General features: G+C 34.5%; 1 protein-coding gene across 1 annotated transcript; it reads left to right on the top strand.

The window, feature by feature from the left end:
* The first annotated feature begins 8,866 nt into the window (after positions 1 to 8,866).
* LOC104888911 (acetylajmalan esterase-like) lies at positions 8,867 to 10,493 on the top strand. The gene is made up of 2 exons (XM_010674024.4): positions 8,867 to 9,134; positions 9,470 to 10,493. Exons 1-2 carry the CDS (start codon positions 8,867 to 8,869, stop codon positions 10,324 to 10,326), a joined length of 1,125 nt encoding a protein of 374 aa, XP_010672326.2. The 3' UTR covers positions 10,327 to 10,493.
* The last annotated feature ends 4,340 nt before the right edge of the window (positions 10,494 to 14,833 follow it).

Raw genomic sequence — 14,833 nt, 5'->3', positions numbered from 1 at the left:
ACTAAGCAGACGGAGGCCTTATCTTAACGTTACATTATCAAGGTAAGTAAACTCTTTTACTAATTATAACACTTTATAACTCTTGTTTAGATGGATAAACATCGCATGTTTAACTATCTCTTGCTTCAAAATTCAAAACGCTTTTGATAATTTTGTTAAGGACAACCAAACTAAGTTGTAAAATTCGCAATTTTACCTTATATCCCAAAATTAATGATAAACCCTGCGGAGGCATGACCTATTACTATTAATTAAGGGTTTATAAGTACTTTATGTTTGGAAAAGCAAACTTTAATATTTATGGGGTCTAAGTTTATTATGTTGTTATGAATTAGTGAACTCTAGCGCATCAATAACAACATACAATAAACTTATAAGCATTTTAAAGTAATAAAATGCGAAAATAAAATGATCTAGTATGGCCCCTAATCCTAAGAACTAAGCATCAACGGCTCCTTCTTGGACTCTTCATGGATCTCCATCCACTTTTCCATGGGCCTTCTCTTGATGAGCTCTTCTTTGGATTACATAAGTATCAAAAATAATTTAAATAATAACTAAATTAAATAAATTACAAAAATACTTAACGATACGCAGATCGTATTTAAAATTACAAGAATACATAACGATACGCAGATCGTATTTTCTATCTTAATTTGGGCCATACTAGTCATACATAGCAAATATATCATAATATAAAAGCCACATAATAATATCATATATTATACTTGCCAATCAATTAAAATATCAAATATTCTTAATTAAAGCAAGAAATAAAATTTTAAGTAATATCTAATCACCTAAAGATTCTATCCCTTAAAACTAGGGTAATTAATTTTAATTAGATTAAAAAATCAGATTGTGGATTGAAATTTATGACCAAGTCAATAATCAACATAATTGAAATTACTTATCTTTCTCAAAATTCTGTTTTCAAAATTAAAGCTTCCAAAATAAAATAAAAAAAATATGCTGCTACTGCCTTGATGTTTAGGCACGTTTTCCTTAACAAAAAAAAAGTTTTTTTTTTTTTTTTTTAAACTGAAGAACGGTGAACTTAGTTCACGTTATTAGCCAAACGACGCAACACCCAGCGACTACCGGCGACCTTCAGGCAGCCTCACTGGCGACCTTCAGGCCACCTCACCGGCGACTCGCCGTTCTTTCGCGAACCAACCCAGAAGCCGGCATCCAGCAACTGCAGCGAGCAGCACTGCTTCGCACGTCAAACGTGCGTCGTGCTGCCGCCACGACCCCTATCCGACGCGACTGCTGGTGGCCAGCCTCGCGTCGCCCTTCCCCGAGATCTCGCCGGCAGACCACAGACACCGGAGCAGCCACTGCTCCTGTTCTTTCTTCCTTCAATTTTCTGTTTTTCAAATCTTTTCTTTTCTTTTCTTGAAGGATATAAAAATACAACCTTTTGTAAATTTAATTAGGTGATCTTGATTAAATTAAACATAACTCTTTATACTTAATACAAAAAATTAAATTTAAAATCTCTATTTTAATTAATTTTCAGATTATTCATATAATTAGTCACTAATTCATACAAACACCTTTTATATGAATTTATTTTCATACATAAACGATTTTAAACATGAAAATTAGATTAATGACATGAATTTATTTTTCGAAATTTAGGTATTTAAAATCAGATTTTAAAATTTTGTATATAGGGTTGTTAGGGTGAATTTTCGGCTAATATAGATTGAGAAAGCAAGTTATTAAAACTCTTTTTAATCAATTTCAATTAGTTATTCAATCCATAATTTAATTCCTCCCCTTAATCAAATTAAAATTAATCATACATAAACTAAACTTTATGACCAAAAATCTGTATGCAAGAGGCTAAAACTGATACCACTGTAGGAATCTATAAGTACTATAAAGCGGAATTTCATGAATCAAATTCATAAGCACTTAAATCAGGATCACATGCATATACAATTAAGGATCACATACAAGTTTAGAAATAACCTTTGTAGCGTGATTTCCACAAAGCTTAAATAACCAGGATTGAGAATCTCAGATGTGATTCCTTTACTTAGTCCACCAACCCAGATCAACACTCCACCAATGCTAGTTGGAAAGGAAGAAAACTTCTTTGTTTATGGAGTATCACGTGACTTTGGAAGAGAGAGAATAGGAGAGAGAAAATAATAAGAGACAACTGATGATTTTCTTTTCTGCCTAACCCCATATATATAGATATATTTAGGTCAGACTTCTCTCCTTTTCCCCTCTCTTGGCCGGCCACCCTAGGGCCCTGTTGGGCTCTAGGTTTCTTTTGTTGATCCAAGTTTAATGTGTGACCTTGTAGGATCCGTTACATTGGGCTTCGGGTTTATTTATTTACTAATCCGAAGTTCTATAGCTTTCTCTAGCAAGACGTATAAACGACCCAATATAACGAACTTTATTATCTCTATAATACGATCCATTATATATTAGTAATTGCATTTAAGTCGAGGACATAAATCCTTCAGGGCGTCCATGGTGGGCGCCTTCACCAGTGGTGGGGCGTACATAGTGAGCGCCTTTTTTTAAAAAAAAATTTGGAGAGGCGTCCACCATGGACGCCCCACCACCAGCGGAGGTGTCCTTGGCAGGCGCCTCACCCAAGGACGCCTCCGCCGGTGGTGGGGCATCCATGGTGGACACCTATGTATTTTATTTTTTTGGCGTGATGTAATGTTATTTTTGAATCTATGATTTTGGCTATGTTTAGTTCACCTTATCTTTATTGATCTAAACTGATCTGATTTGAACTTTTTTATTTATTTATTTAATGTAGTCTAGTCTGATTTGACTTATCTTTCATAAAACATATTATTACTAATATTATTATTACTTTGTATTTCATTACTAGTATTACTATTACTATTACTATTACTATCTTTTTATTACTATGTACAATTTTTAATATAAATAATAATAATAATAACAATAATAATAATAAATATTATTAGTGTTTTTTTTTTTGAAAAAGAATACATTAGTATATGAACGTACAATTAAAAAAATAAAAAGAACACATATTTTAGGTAAAAAAAATATTGTTCATGATAAAGAGAACATATTATTCATGTCTAAGGTCCGTGTATAATAAGAATTTAGGTAGTAATGAAAAGAACATATAACAATAATAAAAAGAAGAACATATATTGAAAGAAATACAAAATCTATTTAAAAACCACATTGTTCTTTGTTATGTCAAAAAATTGTTCTTTTTTAAATAAACCAATATATATATATAATCATATGATCTTAAACAAAATTGTTAATTATTCTTTTTATATCATTGTCATGTTCTTTATAAACTTTGGTTTTAAAGATAAGTTTGAATCACTTATAGGAAATTTTTTTAACGTGATGTCAACACCATTAGGTTATCCATGCTAGTTATGTTTTATATAAACTAGTAACATATACTTTGTATTAGTCTGTTAAGATTGTTAAAAAAATAAACATAATATATTATTGTCATGTTCATTACATGTACAACATCAAAAATAAAAGAACGAGGATTGTTAAACATCGCCTTGAAATTACTTAAAATCGCCCCGATACTATTTTATTGGACTGTTTTACCCTTCTCCTTTTTTCACCACCCACCCCCACCACCACCTCCCACCACCCGCCATCACCTACGTCCTCCTACCACCCGCCACCTCCATCACCACCCACCTACCAACAAAATTGATTTTTTTTGGATTTCGGGAGGGAACGTATCGCCTGGACGTTTGCCTCATGACCCGAACGTCCAGGCCCGAAAATCCAAAAAAAAAATCGAGATTTATAGCCATGGTGTTCGAAAGGTTGGCCATGGTGTTCGAAAGATGTGAGCTTCGAGAGATTTGGCCATGATTGGCGACGGTGGTGTGAGAGAGAGAATGACTGGCATGAGGTGAGAAAAAGGCTCAGATCATCACCCATGTACCCTTAATAAAAAAAATCGAGAGGTGGTTTTTTGGTATGTTTCATCTCCTTCCTCTTGATTCTCTCTCTTCTACTCCATCATAATTGAACATCATCAAACAGATCTACAAATTTACACTTTCTCAATTTGATGGTTGTGCAATTTGAGATGAGTTTGTTGGGGGAGAAGACAGAAATTTGGCATTGTAAATTTTGTTCGTGAGATGGGTTTGCTTGGGGGGTGTGTAGACAGTGTGATGATGTTCAACATGGATGGAATGGTGTAGAGATAATTTTGAGAAATTCGTAATTTTTGGTGTTTGTGTTGGTGGTGGGTGGTTGTGGCAATGGGAGTGGTGGTGGCAGGAGGTGGATGGTGGTGGTTGAAGGAAGAGGAAAGAAATGTTATAAATGTAATTTCAATTGTTTGGTGGCGATTTTAAGTAATTGTTGCGCGATAAATAGAAGTTGAGAAAAGAACACGTATAAATGCCAAAAGAACATTTTTCTTATTGAACACAAATAGTTTCGAATAGTGGTATCAATGACAGTCATAATAATAGCAACACATTAATACTAATTACCAATATTAATAATTAATAAGTACAACAACGACAATAACGTTAATCCTTTTGAACAAATGTACTAGTGTATAATAATATTAATAGTAATTGTATAAAGTACTATATAATAATAGAAATAATAATAATGATAATAATAACAATAACAACAATAATAATTACAATAACAATACTAATAACAATAATAGCATTAGTAATACTAATAATCATAATAATCATCATAATAATCATCATAATAATAAGTTTTTAAAATAAGTATGATTTGAGCTTATCAGATCTGATTTGAACTTATCAAATCTGATTTGAACTTATCTGATATGATTTGAAATAAATAAAAATAAGGTGAATTGAACATAACCTTCGTATTATGTTTACTTTAATAATTTTTAATAGATTCATCTATTAGGTGAGGTTGAGGGAGAGGTGGTAGCTCAATGGAGTACGATCCCGAACTTGAGGGCCCAGGGTTCGACTCATCATCCCAACAATATATTGGACGTTTAATTCTGGGTTGTTTAGCCGTGTACCCAGCTTTGAGCTGCTGTGCCCTACAGGCTAGTAGCCTAGTAGGAGTTGATGTTCGAACCAATTATCTTTCCTAATAAAAAAAAAATCTATTAGGTGAGGTTTTATGCAATAGTCTTTTACCTGTTATTAAAACAAGGAAATATGCACAACTTACTTTTATTATAAAACAAGGAAATATATACAACAATTAGGGGAGTAATCTCTCAAGGTAGTGCTCAATTGAGGCTATTGCCAATTGAGCCTCCTCAATATGAATCAAGTTTTAATAATTCTCAAAGTTTCAGCCGTAGTCGTACATAGGGGAATCGGAACCGGCTGGACTGGTGGATCAGAATATGCCTTTTTTTTTGGACCGGGACCGGACGGAAAATTCCGACTCTTAGTTAAAGCAACAGTCATAGATTGTATATGTGCATGTGTGGTTTTATAATTGACGTGTTATATTTATTTTAGGATGAGCACTAATTTACTCTCAAGATAGTGCTTAATTGAGGGTTGTCAATTGAGCCTCCTCAATACGAATTAAGTTTAATATAATTCTCAAAGTTTCTGTCGTATTCGTACATTTAACATCTATGACTATATAGCAAGTACACATGATCGTATGCAATACGTGATTTTAAAATTGAGGCTTTATGTATATAATTTAGTACTATCAGAAATTTACTAAATCCATATTTGACTGCATATTTATAACTGTTTTTAAGACAAATATGTCATTTATCTTCCCTATTTTAATTATTGGGATGTTATTTGTCGTTTGTTGCTTTAACTAAGAGTCGGAGTCGGATATATATCCGAGTCGGATTATACATAATCCGATCTAAATTCGATGAGCTGTCATCCTTATTAAGTACCGAGGACAAGGAACAATTAGGTACATTTCTCCAAACCAAATTTATTATAAAAAAAAAGGAACAATTAGGTACATGATATGCTTGGAACAATGAGGATCCGAAATCTCATGAACTTGTAGCTGCTTAAATTAGGTTGATCCGTTCCTTTTCTTCAAAAAAAATAATTAGACCCTCAAGTAAATGGACTGAAGCCTGAATGTAAGAAAAATATAAGAACCACAATCTAGTAAAAAAAAAGTGATTATAGCTCTGTTTAGTAATGTGAGGTTTTGGAGAATATTAGAGTTTTGAAGTTATATTAGAGGATTTGACTAGTCAATTTTTTAATATAAATGTTTGGTAAAGAGAGGTTTGATATATTTGACTAAGCCCAAAAAGCGCTTTCAAAAAGTTGAGGGAAACAACTTTTTAATATTACAGGTTTGATATAGAGGTGATTAACATGGGCCGGCCCGTGGGCCTCCCCGCCCGAAAAATGGGTGGGTTTTCGACACGAATTTTCAACCCACAGTTCTCGAATTTTTGGGCAAAAAACAGGGCGACGGATGACTTAAATACGAAAAATTAGGCTAATTTTTGGCACTACCCGCAAATGGCCTGAAAAGTCTGCATGGCACGGCGCGATTTAGTGGGTTTTGGCGCCAAAATTTCGGCTTGAGGCTCGGCCTGACTCGGCCCAAGGCTTTGTCCTGAAGCGGACCATTTTTTTTGGCCAAACCCGACCCATGATCACCTCTAGTTTGAGATAAGTGGTTAAATTACATATATGTTCTAAAATTCTTGAAAGTTACATTTATAAATAATAAAAAGTAACATGATATATTATGTACATGTTCTTATTAATCATTTTATACAATTGAGTAGCAATTGCAACTAGTACTATTAACTGCTTATCATATAACTTTGTACAAATAGTTAATATATCCGTTATCAGTTATCCATTAATTTTCAAATACGACATATATTGAGATATTTATTTATGAAGTATAGTGATGGTATCAGTTACAAAGAAAGGAAGGGAATATTATTTTTAAGTTACCTTAAGAAGGCCTCACATAAAATATTTTCTTATTCCAATAGATTAAACATTACTTGCAAAGTAATTCATCATCAATCTAAAAAGTTCCTCTCAGAACAAAATCTAAAAAGTTCCACCAAAAGTGGAAGAGATGTGTACTGGGCTTACTGTAATACAAAGATATGCAATAACAGCCCATTTTTGTAATTGGATCGAACTCCAACCTTTGTGAAAAAGTGTTTGGTTAATTACTCCAATCATTAGAAGCATATGAGAGTGTGCAGGTTTCAATTTGCTTAGCAAATCTTTTTCCTAATAATCATCCTCAAATTTTCTATTAGCATTTCAAATGTTTCCTATTTCCTCTTTGGAGAACCAATTTAATCCCATGTCTTAGTTACTTTTTTTTTTTTTTTTTGAGAATTTTATATTTATGTTGTAGACATCTAAGAAAATCTTAAAGATAATATGCTAAAGTCATATATATATATATGCATATTCCAAACCAGGTAATAGATTTTTTAAAGAAATTTCTCACGAAATAATCTAGTACGATATGCCTGTCATTATAGGATACGCTATTTAGCATACATTCTAGTGTTGTGTACCGTGAGTCCAAGACTATCTTTTTGCTCATTGCTCATTGCTCATTTGAAATCTTACAAATTAAATAAGTAAAATACTATACACAAAAAGGAGATCTACAAATGAGCGAATGTTCACAAAAACAAGCTTAGTTTTGTATGATGAACTAGTTATTGGGCCCGGGCTCCGGGTAAGAAAAAATTTCATTTATTAATAAAATACTTTATGATAATAACACTAAATACAACTTAGGCTAGTGGTTAAAACTTTAGTATATGTACTTGTTTTCGCACGCCTTTTAATATATTTGTATAGATGTGCTCCTTGGACCTGGTCAATTCCTTTTTATTACATTCGTATAGCTTCTTAACGGTAATTTTTTTTAAAATTTGAAAAAAAACTTTTTCATAGAGAATACGGTTATCAATCACTGTGTTTAATTAATAAGCGTTGATCTGGTCAATTTTTTATAGCATATTGCAACTATAGTCTATAGTAACCCTTCAGCTTTCCTAATTGTATAATTTAATATAAAGTACATTAACCAAATAGGTTGTTACAATACATTCCTACTAGCCTTCATATGCACGCGATGCGTGCGTTAATTTCAAAATTTGCTATTCTATTAGATACTCCATTCGTACTTTATTTATGATTAAACTTAAATGTGAAAAATTCAACAGTTAGATGAATTTAGATATATTAATTCGCTAATGTAAAAAAATAAAAAGGTTGTGAATGATTGTTAACATTAATTTTTTGTTAACATTAATATTGAACAGAAAGAACAAAAATAATGAGTTGGTTTTACTAAAGTAAAGAGTATCAAAGGTAGTGAATGTTCAGACTTTTCATGTGCACGTTAGGTATGCCATCTTTTTTTATAAGGTATAAATATTTTGTCCATTTAATTTTTGATTGAAGTATTTGATGCATATACCATTTTAAACTTGTTTTAAATAGCAAGTTGGAATGAGAATTTTTAAATGATTTGCTTTTGTAATTTTTTTCATTCCATTAATTATCATTAAGGGTATTTTAGTTACTTCAAAAGAGGACACCACACCTCCTCCCTTGGCTTATATAATAGAGATATAGAATCCTAACATACCTAAATATCGCTATATTTTTCGAATTCTTGCATTGCAAGTCAAGTAAAACTTAAACCAAATCGGTATCTTAAGTAATTTCCTAGGAGAGCTCGGATTAAGGCAATTAAACCAGACCAACAAGGCCTTTCATCGAGTTAGACTAGGATTTTGATTTCTCTACCCTCAAAAACTATAAATACAACCTCCCCCTCCCAACTCTAGTACCATAAATTTAGTCATACGCTATCGATCACAAAAGAGTTCGTGAGTTTATTGTTAAAGAAAATGGCTAGCATGAAAGTATTCGTTGTCTTTGTTATCCTTGCTCTATATTCTTCAATTCCTCGTTGTCTTAATGCAATTCCTCTGCAAACTCCCACTGTCGTTGAAGCAATCTATCAATTCGGGGACTCGATTTCTGATACCGGAAATTTGATACGTGAGAATCCAGTAGGCTCTCATACAGCTTTTGCGAGACTTCCTTATGGAGAAACTTACTTCCATAAACCAACCGGTCGTTGCTCCAACGGTCTTCTTATGATTGATTATATTGGTATGTGATCACCTACGAATATATGTATTTTAATTTTATAGGTTTAACATCAATAATCGAAGACTACTATCAATCTTGCATATAGTGTATAATGTAATCCTTCCAAACTTCCAACACATTGCAATTTGCACGTTTGCACAAAATATTTCTTGTTAGCTAAAAATAAATGTCAGAATATCATCTTGTGAGTTTCTTCTATTGGATTCCTATCCATGTAAATATATCTGGTAGTAGTAGTATAAGTATTTAGTATGGTTAACTGTGTGATTTGAAATCTTGTTGATTATATATCCAAATAGACTAGCTAACATCTTTTTTTTTTTCATTTGATGCAGCTGAAAACTTCAATTTGCCACTCCTAGACGCATATCTTAATGAAGGAGGCAACTTTAATCATGGGGTTAACTTTGCTGTAGCTGGATCAACCGCTCTGACAACTTCAACATTAGCTGCTAAAAACATATTATCTCCTGTCACAAACAGTTCATTATCTGTTCAACTCAGCTGGTTTAGGTCTTTCCTTCATTCAATTTGTTCACATCCTTTTGAGTACCAACACAAACTCGCGAACGCCCTTTTCATCATCGAAACAGGAGGTAACGACTTCAACTATGCCTTCTTCCAACAAAAGTCATTACAAGACGTACAACAAATGGTAGATGAAGTCATTCAAGCTATAACAACCACTGTGAAAGAATTAATCAGTTTAGGTGCTACTAAATTTGTTATCCCTGGTAACTTCCCAATTGGTTGTTTGCCTATTTATCTAAGTGCCTTCGAATCCAACGACACCAAGATGTATGATGAGCTTCATTGTCTTAAAGATTTGAATGAATTCGCCATGTTTCAAAACAATCACTTGGAACGAGCTATTAAGGAGCTTCAAATACAGTACCCGAACGTCGCGATTGTTTATGCTGATTATTACAATGCATTGAGGGGACTCCTTACAAATGCAGCTTCACTTGGGTTCAACAAGAGTGAAGTGCAAAAGGCATGTTGTGGAATTGGTAATAATGAATATAACTTTAACATGACAAGTATGTGTGGATATAAAGGAGTTCCAGTTTGTGAAAATCCGGATAAGAGTGTGAGTTGGGATGGAGTTCATATGACTCAACATGCATATCAACTCATGGCAAGGTGGTTGATTAAGAAGAATATTCTCCCTGGAATCTCTACTACAGTTTAGATAGATGATGATCTTGTTTTTATTTTTATTTTGCAATTGCTAGTTCTTGAATAATAATAGTGTAAGTTCTTTTTTTTTAATTAAAGATTAGTATAGTATTACACAGTAGATGTATGTTTTTGGTTAATTTTTGTTTCGGTGATATAATTTGTTTGACCTTAATGAAGTAGTGATTTATTAAACTTCAATGATTTCATTGCGCAAATTAAACTTTCTGTTATTTGAATGTTCAATGATTTCATTCACGCAGTTTTAGCACAATCAATTTTGAACAGGTTAGTATTATTATACTATCATAGAATTGATTAGGATATTCTATCATACTATTCAGAAACTAAGTTCTATATTCTTCTCATCTTATTTTCACTTCATTATCTTGCCAAACAATAATAAGTTCTCATGCATGTAACTTATGTTCGATGCTAATAAGTTGTGGTAGATTAATTTGAGCAATTAATTAAGTTAAGATAAGTCATTCTGATCGGTTAACTATTGTATCGACCAATTGCCGAAGTTCACTTCATGACTAATCAAGTAAGTTATAGTGAGTTCTACTCCCTCCAATCGGTATCATTTTAGCTAGTGCTTTGTGAAATTGCCATTAATTGTGAGTTAGTTGGGGTCCGAAAATCACATTGATTATTAATTATTTTTGAGGCAGTAATATAGAGAAAACAAAGATTTAAGAGTTAAGACCAACAAAATAAAAGACACAGAAAACTAGCTACTAAGACTCGGTAATACCTTCATATCACTCACAATAAGTCAAGGACTAATACCTTGAGCGAAGGGTCTCTAATACTTTTTCTCCTTATCAATATAATAAAAAAAAATCAAGGACTAATAAAGTTAAATACTTCCTCCGTTTTTTTAAATATTACACTTTTCTTAAATTGCATGTTTCTAAATAGATGTTACACTTTTTTTATTTCCTAAATTGGAAAGTTTTATCCTATAAAATTACTCACTTACCCTTACTTATAAGGATTAATCAAAATTGAACTAACTTAATTTAACCTTATTATATACTAATCTAAATTAATTAAACCTCCTCCCTTCTCTTCCACCACCCCTCCCACACCACCTCAGCTGCCCCATCCCTTCCCCCATCTCGCAGCCTCCTTACCCACCACCACATAATCCCGACGAATTCCCACCACCACCCCACCACCCACCCGAAATCGCTATCCACCCACCCGAAAATCCCATCCAGCCACCCAAAACCCCACCCCACCCACCCGAAAACAAGACCCCCACCCACGAAAACCTTCCCCACCACCCCCACCTACCGAAAACCACGCAATTTGCTTCGCGCAAAACCACGGCCTCCATTTTCGGCGGTAGAGGTGGGGTTTTCGAGGATGGCTTGGAATTTTGCGGTGGTAGAGGTGTGGTTTCCGAGTCTGGGGTGGGTTTTCGGCGCATGGTTGGGGTTTTCGAGTGGGTGGGGATTTCGGCGATGGGGTGGAGTTTTCGGGTGGGTGGGTAGGGATTTCGGCGGGTGGGGTGGGCTTTTCGGTGGCTGGGTGGGGTTTTCGGGTGGGTGGGTGGGGATTTCGGTGGGTGGGGTGGGCTTTTTGGTGGCTGGGTGGGGTTTTCGGGTGGGTGAGTGGGGATTTCGGCAGGTGGGGTGGGGTTTTCGGGTGGGTGGGGTGGGGTGGGGTTTTGGGTGGCTGGGTGGGTGGTTCGAATTTCAGGTGGGTGGTGGGGTGGTGGTGGGAGTTCTCTGGGCTGCTGGGGTGGTGGTGGGGAACTCAAGTTGGGGTCCTCTTTTCTCTCTCCTCCCTTCCCTTAAACCCCATGTTAATTCTCTGCTAATCCCTTCTTCAATTTTTGCCTAGGGAACCACAATTTTCAAAAGTGTAACCTCTAAAAAAAACGGAGGAAGTAGGTTAAATCAAGTGAGATATCACATGTCTTGCTCAGTCTCAATTCCATGACTCTTCTATATTCTTGTACTTCTAGCTAGACTATTACGACCCGTTTGATAGTTGGTCATAAATGGTGGTAATGGGAATGAATTTGTATGTAAATTTGTAAAAAATATCATTGTCCATTCCCATGGTAATGCTACTTTATCCTAAAGTGTCCACTTTCCTTCTTGAATTTTCATTCCCATCCAATACCACATACATTGTAGGTGGTAATGAGTGGTAATGAAAATTGCTTCCCCTTGGAGACAAAAATACAAGTTTAGGGGTGAGATTGCTTGTCCATAGAGAAAAAATGCCTCCCCATGGAGATTTTAAGGGTGCTTCCCTAATAAAATTACACTTAAAATTCATTCCTATTACCGCAATTTATTAACGACTACCAAACGGGCCGTTAAAGTGTATGCTAGAAAGATTTATTGTCTTATCCTACTAAACTATATATTTCAACAAGGTAAGGAAGGTTTGTATATGTTTATACTAACTATGACTATGAGAAACATGATGGTTCAAATAATTTACAATTAGATATATAAGTATCACACTAAATCGCTAGATATCAATCATGATAAATCATATTCTAATTAGTTACCAAATAATCATCCTCAATATATACTAGAAAATTGAGAAGGTGAAAAGAGACAAGGAACATTAATTATGTCAAATAGGAGTGTTAGGTATAAGAACGTAGCGGAAACGTAATAAGATCGAGAAATTAATAAGAAAGATAATGTAAAAAAAGCAATAAGGGACACACAAAAGTTAACGTGGGAAAAACCCTCTAAAATGAGGTAAAAAAACCCACGGACGACGAGCACCAAAATCTATTTTATAAAATTACGAGAGTACAAGTACTCCAAATTAATAGGGTAAAGATAAAATTACATCTCTCACAATTGTTAATTGCAAACTCACAAAGGCGAAAATTAGAGTGAATAGTGGAGTAGGATATTGTGTGTATATGAGAATTTGGATGGCTTTGTGGATGGCTTTTATGTAATTTTTGGACTTTGGTTGATGATTTTGGGTTAATTCCCAAAGGTACTGCACCACCATATTTATAGGTGAGTAAGTCGGTGCTTACACCCCGAAAAGAAATATCTAGGTAATTCTCCATAATTTTGTGAACATAAGAGTACTAATATTTAGAGGCTTTCTTAGCTAATCATCATATCTAGAACAATTAAGAATCTTTCATGATCATCTTGCATCATATTAGGCGGCAAGTAACAGAGAAGTAATTTAGCTTTTAGGCTTTAAATGAGATTTGGGCCACCCAAATCAACAATCTCCACCTTGGAACAAATTTTGTAGGTTACTCATCGTCTGAGCCCCAACGAGTCTAGGAAGCATGAATGCCCACTGAGTCTAAGAATGATCGAACTTAGTGGTAGGAAGTGACTTTGTAAGCATATCTACCGTATTATCTAAAGTGTCAACTTTTTTGACAATAATATCACCTTCAGCAATTGTATCTCTGACATAGTGGTATTTGACTGAAATGTGTTTAGTCTTGGAGTGATATGCATCATTCTTGGTGAAAAAGATAGCCCTTTGGCTATCGGAGAACACTGTGGTAACACCTTGTGAAACTCCAAGATCTATAACAAGGCCTCTCAGCCATGTGATCTCCTTTATACCTTAAGTAGCTGCAATATATTCTGATTCTGTTGTAGAGAGAGCAATCTTAGACTGCGAAGAAGCCTTCCAACTTATTGCACCAGAACCTAGAGTGACGATATAACTTGAAAGTGACCTTCCACGGTCAAGATCACCACCATAATCAGAGTCAACGAACCTAACAACAACACTTGAAGATGTTAGGGTCCTATCAAAGACCAACCCCAAATCTACGGTACCTTTTAGGTAACGGAATATCCATTTAACGGCTTTCCAATGCTCTTTTTCGGGGTTGTGCATATACCGGCTCACCATGTTAAACGACATATACAAGATCAGGTCTAGTGCAGACCATGGCATACATGAGACTAACTGCACTAGCACATGGAATGCTAGACATTTTTAAATTTTTCTTCCTCTGATTTTGGACAAGAAGTAGATGATAATTTAAAATGAGCAGCAAGAGGAGTAGAGACAGACTTATAGTTATTCATGCCGAATTTATCAAGTATTTTCTTGATATAATTCTTCTGTGATAAGTATAATTTCTCGGCTTGTCGATCTCGATGTATCTCCATGCCAAGAATTTTCTTTGCTGCGTCAAGATCCTTCATCTCGAACTCCTTACTTAGTTGAGACTTCAAGTTGTTGATTAGAGACTTATCACAAGATGCTATCAGCATGTCATCCGTGTACAACAACAAATAGACATATACTCCATCAAACTGCTGGAAATGAACACAGTGATCATATTGAATGCATGTGTAGCCATGTCCAATCATGAAAGAGTGAAATTTCTTGTAGCACTGTCTAGGAGCTTGTTTGAGGCCATATAAGGATTTCTTCAAGCGACATACAAGGTTTTCCTTTCCAGGAACAACAAATCCCTCAAGTTGCTTCATGTATATATCTTCTTTAAGATCTCCGTGAAGAAAGCAGTTTTGACATCGAGTTGC

This window comes from Beta vulgaris, chromosome 3 (genome assembly GCF_026745355.1).
Source record: "Beta vulgaris subsp. vulgaris cultivar EL10 chromosome 3, EL10.2, whole genome shotgun sequence".
Taxonomy (NCBI): domain Eukaryota; kingdom Viridiplantae; phylum Streptophyta; class Magnoliopsida; order Caryophyllales; family Amaranthaceae; genus Beta; species Beta vulgaris.
Note: the sequence above shows the minus strand (reverse complement) of the source record. Positions and strands in the feature narration are given on the sequence as shown.

Bases quoted from the DNA above. Each gene is read 5' to 3' on its own strand.
- LOC104888911 (XM_010674024.4), top strand. From the start codon at position 8,867: ATGGCTAGCATGAAAGTATTCGTTGTCTTTGTTATCCTTGCTCTATAT. The intron at 9,135-9,469 runs GTATGTGATCAC...CATTTGATGCAG, and splicing joins TCTTATGATTGATTATATTG to CTGAAAACTTCAATTTGCCA.